Raw genomic sequence first — 18,132 nt, 5'->3', positions numbered from 1 at the left:
CCGCCCCCGGGCAATCGCACGGCCACACGCAACACTCTCCTTGTACCCGCCCCACAAGGCAGCCACTGGACAGGCAGAGAAACTGAGGCACGGGGCTGAGTGACTCACCCAAGGTCACACAAGGAGTCTGTGGCAGAGCAGGGACTTGAATCCAGGTTGCCTAGTGCCTGGGCCCCTGAGCCACCCCCCCAGGCCTGTACAGGACCCACAGATGATAGCATCCTCCCCAGCCAAACCCTTCCCGGTCAGGGGAAGGGCAGTACCGGGGAGGGCTCAGCCCACGCCCGGGAGACCCAACTGGCCCTGCCAAAGGCTGCTCACAGACAGGTTCCAGGCACACCAAAGACAAGAGCTTTCAGGCCAGGCTCAGGGGGCATCAGCGAACGCCCCACGTGAGGAAGGGCCTCACCCCACACCCCCCAGTGCCTGCCGGCCCTGTCAGCCAGCCAGACCCCGTACCCCCCACTGCCCGCCAGACCCCACAACAGCCCCCACTGCCTGCCAGCCCTGCCACCCTGATCCAGCACCCCACTGCCTGCCAGCCCTGCCACCCTGATCCAGCACCCCCCCACTGCCCGCCAGCCCTGCCACCCCGATCCAGCACCCCCCACACTGCCCGCCAGACCCCACAACTGCCCAAACCCATCGGTACTCTCCGCCCCCAGTCTGCTGTGCCCTGCAGGTCCCCAAATGGCTTTGGGCAGACGGGGCAGAGGAAGGGAGTGAGGGAACGGGAGGGAATGAACATCTCACCCCTTCCCCGCTGCCCCCACATGCCTGAACCAGCACTGCCCACGTTCCCAGCGACTCCACGTCCGCCCCAACCCTCGGCCTTGCCCCGGCCAGCTCACAGCACCCGTGCACCGGGCCTGAGGGGCACGAAGACCTGCTTCTCCTCCCAGCATGGGGCAGCCACTGCACTGCTCCAGGAGACCCGCTCTCGCCCCAGGTGCCCCCACTGCTTGGCAAGGCTGAAAGGTCCCTCGGAGCCCAGAGACACTCCCCAGGGGCCAGTTCGGGGCAGCCTCCCTGCAGGGCAAGGCCCCGAGGCTGGGAAAGGGGCCAAGGGCCTGGCTGGGACAAAGCTGAGGCCTTACCACCTCGTCACACTGCCCCAGGTGCTGCCTGCACCCAGCTTGTGCCCTGACCCTGCCTAGGCCGCCCCTCCGAGCGCTTCCAGGGGCTGCCCGGGGGGAGGGGGGGGGAGTGGCCAGCTGCCCCTCAACAGCCAGGGGGTTACAACCCTTTCCTCTCTCCGTCATTGCTGGCGGGTGCCCACCTCCAATGCCAGCCCGGCCCATCCTGCACGGTGCCCCGAAACCCGCCCAAACCAGGCCAAGAGGCACCGCCACCCTGCCCCCACCCCGGCACATCCTGCACGGGGCCCCCACCCCCCAAACCGGGTCGGGGGGCACCGCCACCCTGCCCCCACTCCAGGGCATCCTGCACGGTGCCCCGAAACCCGCCCAAACCGGGCCAAGGGGCACCGCCACCCTGCCCCCACTCCGGCACATCCTGCACGGGGCCCCCACCCCCCAAACCGGGTCGGGGGGCACCGCCACCCTGCCCCCGCTCCAGGGCATCCTGCACGGTGCCCCGAAACCCGCCCAAACCGGGCCAAGGGGCACCGCCACCCTGCCCCCACCCCGGCACATCCTGCACGGGGCCCCACCCCTGCCGGGCCGGGGGCACCGCCACCCTGCCCCACTCCGGCACATCCGGCACGGGGCCCCACGCCCCCCAAGCCGGGCGGGGGGGCACCGCCACCCTGCCCCCACTCCGGCACATCCTGCACGGGGCCCCCAGCCCCCCAAGCCGGGCCGGGGGGCACTGCCACCCTGCCCCCACCCCGGCACATCCTGCACGGGGCCCCAAGCCCCCCAAGCCGGGCTGGGGGGCACTGCCACCCTGCCCCCACGCCGGGGCCTCCTGCACGGGGCCCCACCCCAAACCGGGTCGGGGGCACCGCCACCTGCCCCGCTCCAGGGCATCCTGCACGGTGCCCCGAAACCCGCCCAAACCGGGCCAAGGGGCACCGCCACCCTGCCCCCACCCCGGCACATCCTGCACGGTGCCCCCACCCCCCAAGCCGGGCCGGGGGGCACCGCCACCCTGCCCCCACCCCGGCACATCCCGCACGGGGCCCCCACCCCCCAGTCCCGGCCGGGGGGCACCGCCACCCTGCCCCCACTCCGGCACATCCTGCACGGGGCCCCCACCCCCCCAAGCCGGGCCGGGGGGCACCGCCACCTGCCCCACCCCGGCACATCCCGCACGGTGCCCCCACCCTGCCGGGCCAAGGGGCACCGCCACCCTGCCCCACTCCGGCACATCCTGCACGGGGCCCCACCCCAAACCCGGCCGGGGGCACCGCCACCCTGCCCCACTCCTCACGGTGCCGGGCCGGGGGGCACCGCCACCCACTAGATGCAACCAGCCTCTGTGGGTCCGTCTCCCCTTGTGCTCCACCAGCCCGGGTGAAAACCCAGCCCGCCACGGACCCCTCGTTCCCCCCCGGCCCCACGGAGAGGCGGGTTTCCTGCGCCCACCCCAGCCCCGCGTCTCCCGTGGGTGCCCAGTGCCGGGCGCGCCCCCCCCCACGCGCGAAGGGGACCGGCCGGAGCCACTCACCAGGGCATGCGCACCCCACTGACATCTTCACATGCCCGGCCGGGCCCCGGCGAGCTCCGAGGTGCCCCCGCGGCGGGACACGAGCGGGGCCCCCCGGCGCAGGGGCTCCCCGCGGCGCTGCTCCCACGCGCTGGCCGCCCCGGGGGGAGTCACGGGCGCGTGACGCAGCGCGGAAAAAACCGGGCCGGAGCCGAAATCTCTGACATGGTGATTGTGCTGCTGCGCGCGTGCGTGCGCGTGTCTGAGTGTGAGAGTGCGTGTGCGCGTGCGTGTGCGCGGCGGGGGCAGGGCCAGCGTGCGTGCGTGTGCGGCTGCGGCTGGGCTGCGCGGGTGGACGTGCGTGGCCCCGCGTGTGCACAAACGTGTGGGGGAGGCAGGGCCCGTGCGCGCCCGCGGCTGGGTGTGTGACTGTGTATGTGTGTGTGCATACGTGCATGTGTGGCCACCTATGCGTGTGTGTATGTGCACTATGTGCATGTGTGTGCAGGTATGTGTGTGTGTGTGTGTACACCCATGTGTGACCGTGTATGCATGTGTGTGTGTACATGCATGTGTGACTATGCATGTGTGTGCAGGTGTGTGTGTGTGTACACCCATGTGTGACTATGCATGTGTGCGTGTGCAAGCACACCTGTGTGCGCGCCGCGTCCTTGCGGTCCCTGGCGCAGCCCAGGGGTGAGGACACCCCGCATTGCCCGGGTGCCGCAGCCCTTTCCCGTGGGGGTCGGACTGGCTGACCCCTCTGGCCTGGGCCCGGAGCTAACGGAGCAGCACACGGGGGCTGCCTGGTGTAACATGAGCCACCCGGAGCCAGGCGGGGAGCTAGAGGGGGGGCTGGTGATACATTGGGGTCGGGGAAGGGGCTGGGGAGGTGGGGGTGGGGAAGGAGGTGGGAGGTCGAGGAGGAGGAGGGGGCTGGGCTGGGAGCATGGGGGGCGGGGGGGAAGGGAAGGCGTACAGTGGGGTCAGGGAGGAAGAGGCTGTGAGGGGGTGCAGGGCAGTGGAGGGGGCGGGGGCTGGGGCCAAGTTGCCTGTTTTTAGTTCACAGGCAGTCACCGGTCATGGCTGCCTGTCCAGCCCCTCGGTGCTTGCTGCACTGCCATGGCTAGAGGTGCCCACGTGCCTCCGAAATGCCAGTTCAGCCCAGCAAGGAGCCACTGAGACCCACCTGCGCAGTGCCCGGGGGGGGGACGAGCCCCACCTGGATCCCTGTGCCCCAGGCAGTGCCTGGGGGGGACGAGCCCCGCCTGGATCCCTGTGCCCCAGGCAGTGCCCGGGGGGGGGGACGAGCCCCGGCTGGATCACTGTGCCCCAGGCAGTGCCCGGGGGGGACGAGCCCCGCCTGGATCCCTGTGCCCCAGGCAGTGCCCGGGGGGGGGGACAAGCCCCGCCTGGATCCCTGTGCCCCGCGCAGTGCCCGGGGGGGACGAGCCCCGCCTGGATCCCTGTGCCCCAGGCAGTGCCCGGGGGGGATGAGCCCCGCCTGGATCCCTGTGCCCCGCAATGGAGCCGGCATGCAGTGCCCCAGGGGAGAGGAAGACGCAGAATTGGCGCGCCCCAGGGATCCGGCTCCTTTCTCCCTGGGAGGGGCGTGCTGTCCCCGGGGTCCGTTATCCCAGTGAGCTCGAAGATCCAGCTCTGGCTCTTCTGCTGGGGGACTGCCCCTGGGTCCCAGTCTGGCCCCTAGCCCCCCAGTCCCTTGCAGGGATCATGCCCCCTGGAAACCCGCTTTGCCTTTGCTTCCCCGCTGAAGCCCTGGGTTTGTCTCCCGGGGCAGACAGACAGACAGAGGGGCCAGGGAGAGGGACAGACACACAGAGGGACAGGAGGCCGCTGGAGCATCCCCCTCCCTGCCACTTCTGGGCCACTTCCTCTGCTTGGCACCAGGCCAGCCCTCTCCTGGCCCAGATGCGCAGGCGTGGCGGGGCGAGGGAAGGGGAGTTTGAGCTACACCACAGGCGGAGCCTGCCCTGGGACAGCAGCTGGGGCGGGTGCCCAGGGGGCAGGGAGGGGGGACCCCGCCTCTGTCCTGGGGCTGCCAGCCCCCCCTTAGGTGTCTCAGAATTGCCAGACCAGGGACTGGATCCGCTAGGGGCCGCCAGGGGAAGGTGTAAGATGCCCCCGATGGGCACTTGGAGAATATCTGGCCCCTGGGGAGAGTGCTGTGGGGCTGGCTCATGCTCTGGGGCAGGTGGGTTTGTGGCCCTTCCACATCCCCTGTAATGTCACTTGGGACACCCACTCATTAGCCACAGGAAACGACTGGCCCTTTTGGGGAACCTGCTGAGCTTTTGGCCTCCGTGGTTCCTTGTGGCAGTGAGTTCCACAGGCTAACAGTGGATTTCCTTGTCTCAGCTGTTGGCCTTTTGCCCTTTCATTCCAGTGGGCTCCCCGACGGGGGCACTGGAGCAGACCCTAGCCCAGGGGTGGGCAAACTTTTTGGCCCAAGGGCCACATCTGGGTATGGAAATTGTATGGCGGGCTGGTTCCCAGCCAGTCGAGCTGTGGGGGTGGCACTTGGGGCAGGGGCAGTGTGTGGAGCCCTCTGGCTGCCCCTACGTGTAGGAGCCGGAGGGAGGACATGCCACTGCTTCCGGGAGCCACGCGGGGGGAGCTGCGGTACGTGCAGAGCAGCGAGAGCTCGAGGGCCGGATTAAAGTGTCTGAAGGGCCGGATGTGGCCCCCGGGCTGTAGTTTGCCCACCCCTGCCCTAAGCCCGCCACCCCAACGGGCAGGGGACCCTGTGGAGGCCCCATGGCGCAGGAAGGGCCCAAGTGCCGTGGCAGGTCTCAGTATGAACTGGCACCTGGCCCCTCCCCCCACCAGACAACAAGGGGCCAGCTTGGCTCTAAACCGTTCCCTTCACCCCAGCCCCCACTCACCACCCCTGCAGCCCCAGCGGCCCCCAAGCGTGGGCAGGGAAAGGGCAGGTGTCCAGCCGTCAGCATGCAAAGGGGCGGCTGTGTGCGCGCCGGCCAGGGGGTGGGCGTGCACAGAAGTGGGGGCGGGGGTGCGTGCTGGCACGGTGGGGGCATGCACAGATGTGGGGGGGGCAGTCACGGGGGGGTGGGCATGCACAGAGGGGTGTGCGCTGGCGAGGGGGGGTGCGTGCTGGTGAGGGGGTGAGCACGCACGGATGGGGCAGGGGTGTGCACCGGGGAGGGGGGGCATGCACGGGGGGCGGGAGCTGCTGCCTGCCCTGCCCCAGCGACTGCTGGCCAGAGCCCAGCAAGGCAAAGTGTGGGTCCCTGAGAGGGATGAGCCGAAGGGCAGGACTTGCTGGGCCCCTCCCTTCCCCTCCCCGTTCCCCAGAGAAGGCCTGGGCAGGATCAGGCCCACACGAGGCCGTTGCTAGGATGCACCAGAGGGGCCCGGGCTTTGTGTGGGGCACTCAGCGGGCAGCCGCTTCCTTGTCCCCCTGCTGGGAGCAGGGCTCCTGTCTCGGGCCGCGAGCACTTGGGGAACAGCTTGACTCAGGAATCCGGGCCCTGCTGGCTCAGCGCCAAGACATCCGGGGCCCCTTCGCGGGTGAGGTCAGCCTGTGCCAGCTTGGGGGGCCCACAAGACAAAGGCCATGGCTGTCACTGGCTCTGTGCTGCCCCCATCTCACAGGCATGGGCCCTCCAGCCCACCCCCACGGCCTGCCCCATAGCTGCCTGCTGCCCCCACTGCTGCAAGGGCAGGCTGGGGGCTCAGCCCCTCCCTGGCAGAGCTCAGTCTGGGGGGCTCTGGAGCAGCAGGGAAGAGGTGTTGTGGGGGGTGCCTTTAGCAGGGCACACTTGGGGGGTGTATTGGGGTGGGGGTACATGGCAGCTTACAGGGAGCTCCTGCTCTCTGGGATGCCCACCCCAGTATCACCCCACTGACACCATGGGGAGGGGGAGACTCGGGCATTGCTCAGGGAGCCCTCCCCCTGCCCCCCCACCTCCCTGGGGTGGAGTATGCAGCTTCCCCAGCCCAGCCCCCCAGCACTGAGAACCACCCCCCAACAAGCAGAGCCTGAGTAGCGTTACCGCCTTTGACCTGCAAAAAGAACCAGGATGTAAGGCAAACCTGCTGCCACCCCAACCACAAGGCAACTCAGCAACCCCCACCCCGGCAAAAAAAACCCAGCCACTTCCAGTATCCAGCGAGAGCACAGACAGACACCATTGCACGTCTCCTCACATGCACGTGACTCAGCCCCTCTCTCGCACGCGGGGCGGTGGGCAGGCAGCTGCTGCATTTTCCCCAGTTTGGCTCGGTTCGCACTCGCACTGCGGAAGCAGGAAAGCTGCAGCAGCTTCGGCCGGACACCGAAACTTTTACCACGAGCCAGCCCCGTGTATTGGGAGAACAATGCGAATCCTTAGACCCACATAAAAAAACTGGCACATTAAATTATTTTTCTGGCAAACTGATAAATCACTGGCCAGGCTGGTCAAATACCGGCCAGGTGGGAACCCACCCGGCACAGAGGAAGCGCATACAGGCCTGGCCCAAGCAGCAGGCTGCCCAGCGAGGGGCTGCCAGGACCACGGGGTGCTCAGGGCCTCCGGGAGCTGGGCCAGCTGCTCCTGGTCCCCTGGCCATGGCTCGTTGCCTGCCACAGGGTCCCCATAGGCGGAGCACGCCCCCTCCGCAGCCTTCCCAGCCCCTGCCACAGGGCCCTGCTGAGCCAGGAGTCAGAGACCCGGCTCCAGCCATGCAGCGGGGCTCCCTGGGGGGCAGCACAGGTGCCTCCTGGCCACCCGGGGCTCCCAGCAGGGTCCTGGGCCAGGCATGCCAGGGACCCCCATGCACTGAGGCCTAGGACTGCAGTGCCCTCCTGGGATCCTGTGCCCAGTTCTGGTGCCCACAATTCAAGAAGGATGTCGCTGAACAGGAGAGGGGTCAGAGAAGAGCCGTGAGAATGATGAACGGGTTGGCAAACAGCTGCATCGATTGAACTTCTCTTTGGGAGGCTACGGGTGACGCTCACCGGCTGGAAGTGCCTATAGCTCTGCAGTCTAGCAGAGAGATGACACCATCCAATGGTTGGGGGCTGAAGCGAGACACATTCAGACAGGAAATGAAGGCGGATGTTTTAACGGTGAGAGTAATTAGCCATCGGAGCAGGTCCCCAAGGGCCATGGTGGATCCTCCATCACAGACAACTTTTATCTCGAGACTGGCTGCGTTTTCAAAGGGGAACGTGGGGCAGGTCTCTGGCCTGCGTGGTGAAGCATGATCACAACCGGCCCCTCTGCCCTTGCAATCCCTGCCTGGGGCTGTGACTCCCCCCACCGCCCGTGGCCCCGCCCTGCAGGGCCAGGGAGGGTGACTGCAGCAAGGTCGGCCCACCTGAGTAAAGCAGATGCATTCTTCCCCAGCTGCAGGAGGAGAGAGGCTGCCCATGGGTGCCTCTGCTGCCTGGACATGCAGGGGCTAATGGGACCCCCACACAGTGCAGCAGAGCCCCTCAATCAGGCCTAGAACCACAGATATAGCCTCCCCATGAGGCCGCTTGGCGGCGGAAACCACCAGCTCAGCAGCCTTGGGGCTGGGTTCAGGGCCCAGCTAGCACCGGAGACATTAGCCTACATCCCAAATCTCGGCATGGGCAGTTGGCCATGGCCTCCCGAAACTCGACCTGTGGTTTCAGTTGGAAACTCATTGCTGTGTCTGTCACCTGCCACTGTAATGCAGCCACCTCTGGGGTGGGGCGTGGCTGCTGCACAGCATGTTAGCATAGTGCAGGAAGGGGGGTGGGCATTGTATCAGATTGATGCGGCAGGGCTGAGGAGGAGTGGAATTTGGCCAGGAGGTGGGGGGTCAGGCCCCTGCTCCTGTTAAATCCCAGCAGCCAAGGCCCCCTGGTTTGGACATCCCCCCGCAGCCCCATCTGCAGGGGCGGCTCGCGGGGAAGAGAGGCTCCCGCTCAGATCCTGCCAGCTAGACAGGCTGCGGCCTCCCGGCTTCCCCAGCATCGGCCCGGCTGCGACTCCAGCCCAAAGGCCTGGCACCCTCCTGGCCAGCACCCACTGCCCCATGACCCGGAGGGGAAGGGGTCACCCTGTCCCCATCTCCTCCAGCCAGCAGCCCTCCCGCTGGGGCAGACCCAGCCCCCAGGCCATCTGCCTAGGCTCAGCTCTCCTGCCATGTGCTCCGGGTGCTCTCAGCCCCGGCTTGGGGAAGGCAGGCGTGTCCATGGGGCTGCTGCACAGAGCCCCTTCCCACCTCCTCTCTGGCCCCGAGGGGCCGGCTGCGTCTGAGTGAGCAGCCCCCCATGGCAGGAAGGGCCCAACCGCTCTCTAAGGCTCACGCATCCTGTGGGCACCATTTGAGCCTGGCCCCCAAACCCATCATCTGGGGAGGCAGCCGAAACTTGGCCCAGGGGAGGCCGAGTCTCATCCCCTAACAGGGCCGGTTCCTCTAGGTTCTGCCCCTCCCTGACCCCTGCCTGTCTCTGGGCCAGCCTGTCATGCCCACCTTGCTGCCTGCCATCCCGCCAGCTCCCCACTGCCCCGCCTCGCTCTCGGCTCACCCCGTGCTAACCGGTTCATGGAGGGCCAGCTCTGGGAAGGGGCAGGGAGCAGGAGGAAGACGGCTACGCCTGGGAGACTGCTGAGCGCCGCAGGCTGCCCCGACCTGGAGCCTGCCTGGACCTGAAGCCGGGTGCCCCAAGAAGAGGGAAGGACGGCAGGCCCTAATTAATGGCACTCACAGCTGAGGAGCCAGGCTGCCTAAGAGACCGCCCACCCGCCAAGATCCTGTCACCCCCCTGCGCGCCGAGGCAGAGACAATGCGAGGGACCCTGGAGACCGAGACCCTGCCAGCCAGCACTGGGCGGGCACCTCTTCCGGTCAGTATTGTGTGATATCACAGGGGTTCTCAGCCTTTCTTTCTGAGCCCCCTCAACATACTAGAAAAACTCCACAGCCCGTCCGGGTCACAACAACTGCTTTTCTGTATATAAAAGCCAGGGCCAGTGTTAGCGGGTAGCAAGCAGGGCAGCTGCCTGGGGCCCCGGGAGCCCCTGTGACGCCACATTGCTCAGGCTTCAGCTTCAGCCCAGAATGGCGGGGTCAGGGCCGTGGGTTTTGTAGCCCACAGGATTACTTTGCTAGCTACTATACCCTACAGACCCAGCCAGCCGTACCAAGTCATCCGCTTCTCTTTCTGGATTGATCCATTTCATATCTGATTCTTGTATTTTATCAGTATTAATTCCTAGGAAATTAGGATGTGTTGAGGTATAAAATATGTTTCCTAATAATTATACAAAGAATAAGTTTTGCTGAAATGCAAGACGCCTACGGGCCTGTATCCGGTAAGATCCGCTAAATAGCTAAAAGTATGATCAGTGAAGAGTAAGTCAGCATAAAAGTTGGCAACCTTTGGCACGGATAGAAATGGTCCCTGAACTTTGGGGAACCGAAGGAGGAACTGCACACAACACTGAACAGGTTTATCCGGCGCTGGTTACCGCAAGGCCCACCACAAACCTGGAAGTTGCCAAGAGAGCTAGGCTGGCAGTTTTTGGAGTGAGATAATCCTTATTAATATGTAGGGAGTAAGTGCATAGGAGAAGGGTTCCCCTAATGTCTGAGGGTACAGAAACAAGATTGGGGTATATAGGAGGTTGGGTCTGAATTACCTAGCGTCAGGATCCTATAACATACCGTGTAAGGATATCACAGGGCGCTTTTCCTTTTCTTTGTTCCCCTATATTCTATAGACCATCAGCTTCTCTTCCATCACGCTATCAGCTCAGCTTGTGCAGTACAGCAGAACGACTCAGCATCCCTAACTATTGGGGAAGCCAGCACCATCCTGTTATCGCGAGGCTGGTCACCTCCTATTACCAGGTCCTCAAGGAAGGGTGTGAGTTTGTTAGGTTAAGGTACTTACAATAGGAAAGTTACCACCAGGAGTTCTGGGATTCTTTTACTGTTTTGCACTCATAAATTTAATAGTATTTATTATTCTTTTGTTAATCTCAATAAAGTTTTTATCAAATTGGTATTGTCCTCAGTGTAAGTGCTTTTGCCGAGCACCCCGAGAGTCCTCCCCCAATATAGAGCTCTGAGGTCTCGGACCCTGTGGTCTGAATTGGACAAGAACCGATACATTTTCTGGTCGGAGGCGATCAGTGGTGAACCAGAACAACTAGCCCGTAACATCCAGGTCAGCAGCTTCAGCCCCAAGCAGCGGGACTTCAGCTTTCTGCCGAGAGCCCCCGTGAGTCTAATGCCGGCCCTAATTGGCAGACCCCTGAAACCTGGTCACGGCCTCTCATAGACCAACCCCAACTGCATCATCCCAGCCAGGGCCTTGTCAAGCCTGACCTTAAAACCTCTAAGGAAGGAGATTCCACCACCTCCCTAGGGAACCCATTCCAGGGCTTCACCACCCTCCCAGTGAAATAGTGTTTCCTAATATCCAACCTAAACCTCCCCCACTGCAACCTGAGCCCATTGCTCCTTGTTCTGTCATCTGCCACCACTGAGAACAGCCGAGCTCCATCCTCTTTGTAACCCCCCTTCAGGTAGCTGAAGGCTGCTATCAAATCCCCCCTCACTCTTCTCTTCTGCAGAATAAACAAGCCCAGTTCCCTCAGCGTCTCCTCATAAGTCATGTGCCCCAGTCCCCTGATCATTTTCATTGCCCTCTGCTGGACTATCTCCAATTTGTCCACATCCCATCTGTAGTGGGGGGCCCAAAACTGGACACAATACTCCAGGTGTGGCCTCACCAGTGCCGAATAGAGGGGAATGATCACGTCCCTCGATCTGCTGGAAATGCCCCTACTTATACAGCCCACAATGCCGTTTGCCTTCTTGGCAACAAGGACACACTGCTGACTCATATCCAGCTTCTCGTCCACTGTAACCCCCAGGTCCTTTTCTGCAGAACTGCTGCCTAGCCAGTCAGTGGGGCGGCGAGTTATATGGGCCCGCGGTGCCTGGGCTTCAGGAATATTCAGGGCCCGGCCCCACCAGTGTTCAGGACTGGGTCTCTCTCCCAGCCCCGCCTGCTGCCCCAGGGCAATTTAAAAGGTCCTGGGGGCCCCTGCTGCCACCACTGGCAGCATGGCCCTATGGCCCCTGGGCGGGGGGGGAGTCTCCGTGCGCTGCCCCCCCCCCAAGCACTGACTCTGCCATTGGAACTGCAGCCAATGGGAGCAAAAGGGGTGGTGCCTGCAGGCAGTGGAGATCCCCCGCAATCCCTGCCTAGAAGCCACTGCCAGAAGGGGGGCGGGTTGCTTTCGGGAGACGCCTAAGGTAAGCACTGCATCCCTCACCCCATCCCGCAGCCCAACCCCCTGCCCTAACCCAGAGCCCGCCCCCAGCACCCAAACTCCCTCCCAGAGCCCGCACCCTGCACCCCCTCCTGCATGCCAACCCCCTGCCCCAGCCCAGAGCCTGCCCCCAGCACCCAAACTCCCTCCCAGAGCCCGCACCCTGCACCCCCTCCTGCATGCCAACCCCCTGCCCCAGCCCAGAGCCCTCCCCAAACTCTCCCAGAGCCCACCCCCACACCCCATCCCACATCCCAACCCCCTGCCCCAACCCGGAGCCCACCCCCAGCACCCAAACTCCCCCCCAGAGCCTTAGGCATGGAGGGGGGCAGGACTAGGACCTGTTCTGGGCACCACCAAAAATTATACAAACCTGCCGCCCCTGCCAGTCAGTCTCTGGCCTGTAGCAGTGCATGGGATTCTTCCTTACTAAGTGCAGGACTCTGCACTTGTCTTTGTTGAACCTCATCAGGTTTCTTTTGGCCCAGTCCTCTAATTTGTCTAGGTCACTCTGGACCCTATCCCTACCCTCCAGCGTATCTACCACTCCTCCCAGTTTAGTGTCATCTGCAAACTTGCTGAGGGTGCAGTCCATCCCATCATCCAGATCATTAATAAAGATGTTGAACAAAACAGGCCCCAGGACTGACCCCTGGGGCACTCCACTTGATACCGGCTGCCAACTAGACATGGAGCCATTGATCACTACCCACTGAGCCTGACAATCTAGCCAGCTTTCTATCCACCTTATAGTCCAATCATCCAGCCCATACTTCTTTAACTTGCCGACAAGAATACTATGGGAGACCATATCAAAAGATCTGCTAAAGTCAAGGAATAACACATCCACTGCTTTCCCCTCATCCACAGAGCCAGTTATCTCCTCATAGAAGGCAATTAGGTTAGTCAGGCATGACTTGCCATTGGTGAATCCATGCTGACTGTTCCTGATCACTTTCCTCTCTGCTAAGTGCTTCAAAATGGATTCTTTGAGGACCTGCTGCATGATTTTTCCAGGGACTGAGGTGAGGCTGACTGGCCTGTAGTTCCCCAGATCCTCCTTCTTCCCTTTTTTAAAGATGGGCATTAGCCTTTTTCCAATCATCCGGGACCTCCCCCGATCACAACGAATTTTCAAAGATAATGGCCAATGGCTCTGCAGTCACATCAGCCAATTCCCTCAGCACCCTCGGCTGCATTAGATCCGGCCCCATGGACTTGTGCATGTCCAGCTTTTCTAAATAGTCCTTAACCTGTTCTTTCACCACTGAGGTCTGGTCACCTCCTCCCCATGCTGTGCTGCCCAGGGCAGCAGTCTAGGAGCTGACCTTGTTTGTGAGGCGAAACAAGCATTGAGTACTTCAGCTTTTTCCACATCCTCTGTCACTACGTTGCTTCCCCCATTCAGTAAGGGTCCCACACTTTCCCTGACTTTTTTCTTGTTGCCAACATACCTGTAGAAACCCTTCTTGTTACCCTTCCCATCCCTTGCTAGCTGCAACTCCAGTTGTGCTTTGGCCTTCCTGATTACACCCCTGCATGCTCAAGCAATATGGTTAAGAACCGTAGACAGCTGCAGCGGCACAGGAGCCAGCAAACCGAGCTGTGTTTACAGGGGGAGTTTGGGGGAAGACCAAGAGAGGCAGGCAGAGGAACACACAGGCTACTGAAGGGAGTGTGCAGTGTTCTAGCAGTGCCTTGGTGCTTGTTGGGGGTTTGTTGTGCTGTGGGTGGTGGTGGTTTGGGTTGGTTTGTGTTTCCCAGATTTACAGGATTTAGCTGAGAAGCCTATGACAGATACAGAGGCAGCAGTGGTAGTGACCCAAGCAGTGGGAGACACAATGAGGATGACTGGATGTGGAAGCTGCGGCATGTACATGATCCTGGAGGGGGTACCTGAAAAGAGTGTTGTCTGCATGAAGTGCCGCCTGATAGAGCTGATGGAAGAAAAGATCCGAGGACTGGAGATGCAGGTGGAAACTCTGGTAGAGTGTAGAAGGGGGTTCGAGCGGATGATGGAGCAAAGGGGAAAAGCTCAGACTTGCAGATGGAAGCAGGACCAAAGAATTCTGAGGGGAGACTGCTGGGCGAGGAACGTGGACGGTGGAAGCATGTGACTAAGAGAACCCGGCAGAGGAAAAGACGGGCCAGTGAAGGAGCAGTAGAGCTCAGGAACAGGTTTGCAGAGTTGGAACATGAAGAAGGGGCACAGCAGGTGGTCACTGAAGGTGAGAGGGCAAGGAAGAAGAGAAGAGCAGCTAGCCCTACAGGAAGAGGAGAAGAGTCAATGGAGACAACACCAAACATGAGCCCAGGAGGATATGGGAAGGGTTGCGGAGGATTGCAAGGGCGAACGGGAATCGAGAGGACTTGCAGCCAGTGGGAGCAGAGGATAGACCGGAGAATCGCACCGTCACCAGGAAAAGGCAGGTCTACGTGATTGGGGACTCCTTACTGAGAAGAATAGACAGGCCTGTAACCAGAGCTGATCCGGAGAACAGAAGGATGAGCTGTCTGCCGGGTGCTAAGATACGGGATGTGGACCTGAGGCTGAAGAGGATCCTAACGGGAGCGGGAAAGAATCCGCTGATTATCCTTCATGTGGGAACGAATGATACAGCTAGATTCTCGCTGGAACGTATCAAGGGAGACTATGCCAGACTGGGGAAGATACTTAAGGAAATCGAGGCTCAGGTGATCTTAGTGGGATTCTGCCTGTTCCTGGCGAAGGGCAACAAAGGTGTGACAAGATTATGGCGATCAACAGATGGCTCAGGCAGTGGTGCTATAAGGAGGGCTTTGGGATGTATGGCCACTGGGAAGCATTCATGGACAGAGGACTGTTCTCTCGGGACGGACTTCACCTGAGTAAGGAGGGAAATAGACTTCTAGGATGGAGGTTCGCCCAACTGATTCAGAGAGCTCTAAACTAGGAATTTGGGGGAGATGGTTGGGAGATGTCCAGGTAATCTCCACGCTGGATTTTAACATTGAGAAGGAAGAAAATGAAGTAAGAAAGGATACAGCCGTGGGCAGGAGAATGGACATAAGGAGGAAGGGGAGTGTAGATACCAGTCTAATAGGTGATGCTGGTGGTAGAATGTCTGTGCCTAACCGGGTAAAGAATGTCAGTGAAGCCAAACGGCAAAAATTAAGATGTCTGTACACTAATGCGAGGAGCCTAGGTAACAAAATGGAGGAACTAGAGCTACTGGTGCAGGAAGTGAAACCAGCTATTATAGGGATAACAGAAACATGGTGGAATAGTAGCCATGACTGGAGTACAGGTATTGAAGGCTCTGTGCTGTTTAGGAAAGACAGAAATAAAGGCAAAGGTGGAGGTGTAGCATTGTATGTCAATGATGAGGTTAACTGCAAAGAAATAAGAAGTGATGGAATGGATAAGACAGCGTCTGTCTGGGCAAAAATCACATTGGGTAAGAAAGCTACTAGAGCCTCCCCTGAGATAGTGCTTGGGGTGTGCTACAGACCGCCTGGATCTGATTTGGATATGGATAGAGACCTCTTTAATGTTTTAAATGGGAATTGTGTGATCATGGGAGACTAACTTCCCAGATATAGACTGGAGGACAAGTGCTAGTAATAATAATAGGGCTCAGATTTTTCTGGATGTGATAGCTGATGGATTTCTTCACCAAGTAGTTGAAGAACCAACAAGAGGGGATGCCATTTTAGATTTGGTTTTGGTGAGTAGTGAGGACCTCATAGAAGAAATGGTTGTAGGGGACAACTTTGGTTCGAGTGATCATGAGCTAATTCAGTTCAAACTAGATGGAAGGATAAACAAAAATAGATCTGGGACGAGGGTTTTTTATTTCAAAAGGGCTAACTTTAAAGAATTAAGGAGATTAGTTAGGGAAGTGGATTGGACTGAAGAACTTGTGGATCTAAAGGCGGAGGAGGCCTGGAATTACTTCAAGTCAAAGCTGCAGAAACTTTCAGAAGCCTGCAACCCAAGAAAGGGGAAAAAATCATAGGCAGGAGTTGTAGACCAAGCTGGATGAGCAAGCGTCTCAGAGAGGTGATTAAGAAAAAGCAGAAAGCCTACAAGGAGTGGAAGATGGGCAGGATTAGCAAGGAAAGCTGCCTTATTGAGGTCAGAACATGTAGGGATGAAGTGAGAAAGGCCAAAAGCCATGTAGAGTTGGACCTTGCAAAGAGAATTAAAACCAATAGTAAAAGGTTCTATAGTGATATAAATAAGAAGAAGACAAAGCAAGAAGAAGTGGGACCGCTAAACGCTGAGAATGGAGTGGAGGTTAAGGATAATTTAGGCATGGCCCAATATCTAAACAAATACTTTGCCTTAGTCTTTAATGAGGCTAATGAGGCGCTTAAGGATAATGGAAGGATGACAAATGGGAATGAGGATATGGAGGTAGATATTACCACATCCAAGGTAGAAGCCAAACTCAAACAGCATAATGGGACGAAATCAAGGGGCCCAGGTAATCTTCATCCAAGAATATTAAAGGAACTGGCACATGAAATTGCAAGCCCATTAGCAAGAATTTTTAATGAATCTGTAAACTCAGGGGTTGTACCATACGACTGGAGAATTGCTAACATAGTTCCTATCTTTAAGAAAGGGGGAAAAAGTGATCTGGGCAACTACAGGCCTGTCAGTTTGACATCTGTAGTATGCAAGGCCTTGGAAAAATTTTTGAAGGAAAAAGTAGTCAAGGACATTGAGGTCAATGGTAATTGGGACAAAATACAACATGGTTTTACAAAAGGTAGATCGTGCCAAACCAACCTGATCTCCGTCTTTGAGAAGGTAACAGATTTTTTAGACAAAGGAAACGCAGTGGATCTAATTTACCTCGATTTCAGTAAGGCATTTGACACGGTTCCACATGTGGAATTATTAGCTAAATTGGAAAAGATGGGGATCAATATGAAAATTGAAAGGTGGATAAGGAACTGGTTAAAGGGGAGACTACAACGGGTCATACTGAAAGGTGAATTGTCAGGCTGGAGGAAGGTTACTAGTGGACTTCCTCAGGGATTGGTTTTGGGACCAATCTTATTTAATCTTTTTATTACTGACCTTGGCACAAAAAGTGGGAATGTGCTAATAAAGATTGTGGATGACACAAAGCTGGGAGGTATTGCCACTACAGAGAAGGACCGGGATATCATACAGAAAGATCTGGATGACCTTGTAAACTGGAGTAATAGTAATAGGATTAAATTTAATAGTGAAAAGTGCAAGGTCATGCATTTAGGGATTAATAACAAGAACTATTGTTATAAACTGGGGAGGCATCAGTTGGAAGTAACAGAGGAGGAGAAGGCCCTCGGAGTATTGGTTGATCACAGGATGACTATGAGCCACCAAGCTAATGCGGTCTTGGGATGCATCAGGCGAGGTATTTCCAGTAGAGATGAGGAGGTGTTAGTACCATTATACAAGGCACTGGTGAGACCTCATCTGGAATACTGTGTGCAGTTCTGGTCTCCCATGTTTAAGAAGGATGAATTCAAACTGGAACAGGTTCAGAGAAGGGCTACTAGGATGATCCGATGAAAGGAGACTCAAAGAGCTTGGCTTGTTTAGCCTAACCAAAAGAAGGCTGAGGGGGGATATGATTGCTCTCTATAAATATATCAGAGGGATAAATACCAGGGAGGGAGAGGAATTATTTAAGCTCAGTACCAATGTGGACACAAGAACAAATGGATATAAACTGGCCATCAGGAAGTTTAGACTTGAAATTAGACAAAGGTTTCTAACCATCAGAGGAGTGAGGTTCTGGAACAGCCTTCCAAGGGGAGTAGTGGGGGCAAAAGACATATCTGGCTTCAAGACTAAGCTTGATAAGTTTATAGAGGGGATGGTATGATGGGATAGCCTAATTTTGGCAATTAATTGACCTTTGATTATTAGCGGTAAATATGCCCAATGGCCTGTGATGGGACACTAGATGGGGTGGGATCTGAGTTACTACAGAGAATTCTTTCCTGGGTATCTGGCTGGTGAGTCTTGCCCACATGCTCAGGGTTTAGCTGATCTCCATATTCGGGGTCGGGAAGGAATTTTCCTCCAGGGCAGATTGGCAGAGGCCCTGGGGGGTTTTCGCCTTCCTCTGCAGCATTGGGCACGGGTCACTTGCTGGAAGATTCTCTGCACCTTGAAGTCTTTAAACCACAAGGTGAGGACTTCAGTAGCTCAGACACAGGTTTGTTCCAGGAGTGGATGGGTGAGATTCTGTGGC

General features: G+C 58.8%; 1 protein-coding gene across 1 annotated transcript in view; it reads right to left on the bottom strand.

Moving 5' to 3' along the window:
* Nucleotides 1–2,858, bottom strand: part of LDB1 (LIM domain binding 1) — a 41,687-nt gene extending 38,829 nt beyond the window's left edge. The window contains exon 1 of the mRNA XM_039481396.1: nt 2,632–2,858. Within this exon, the coding sequence (XP_039337330.1) occupies nt 2,632–2,656 (25 nt within the window). The 5' untranslated portion in view covers nt 2,657–2,858. The remainder of the gene's footprint in view (nt 1–2,631) is intronic.
* Between the last annotated feature and the right edge of the window lie 15,274 nt (nt 2,859–18,132).

Source organism: Mauremys reevesii, linkage group 7 (genome assembly GCF_016161935.1).
Source record: "Mauremys reevesii isolate NIE-2019 linkage group 7, ASM1616193v1, whole genome shotgun sequence".
NCBI classification, from domain to species: domain Eukaryota; kingdom Metazoa; phylum Chordata; order Testudines; family Geoemydidae; genus Mauremys; species Mauremys reevesii.
This window is presented reverse-complemented; position numbering and strand designations above follow the sequence as displayed.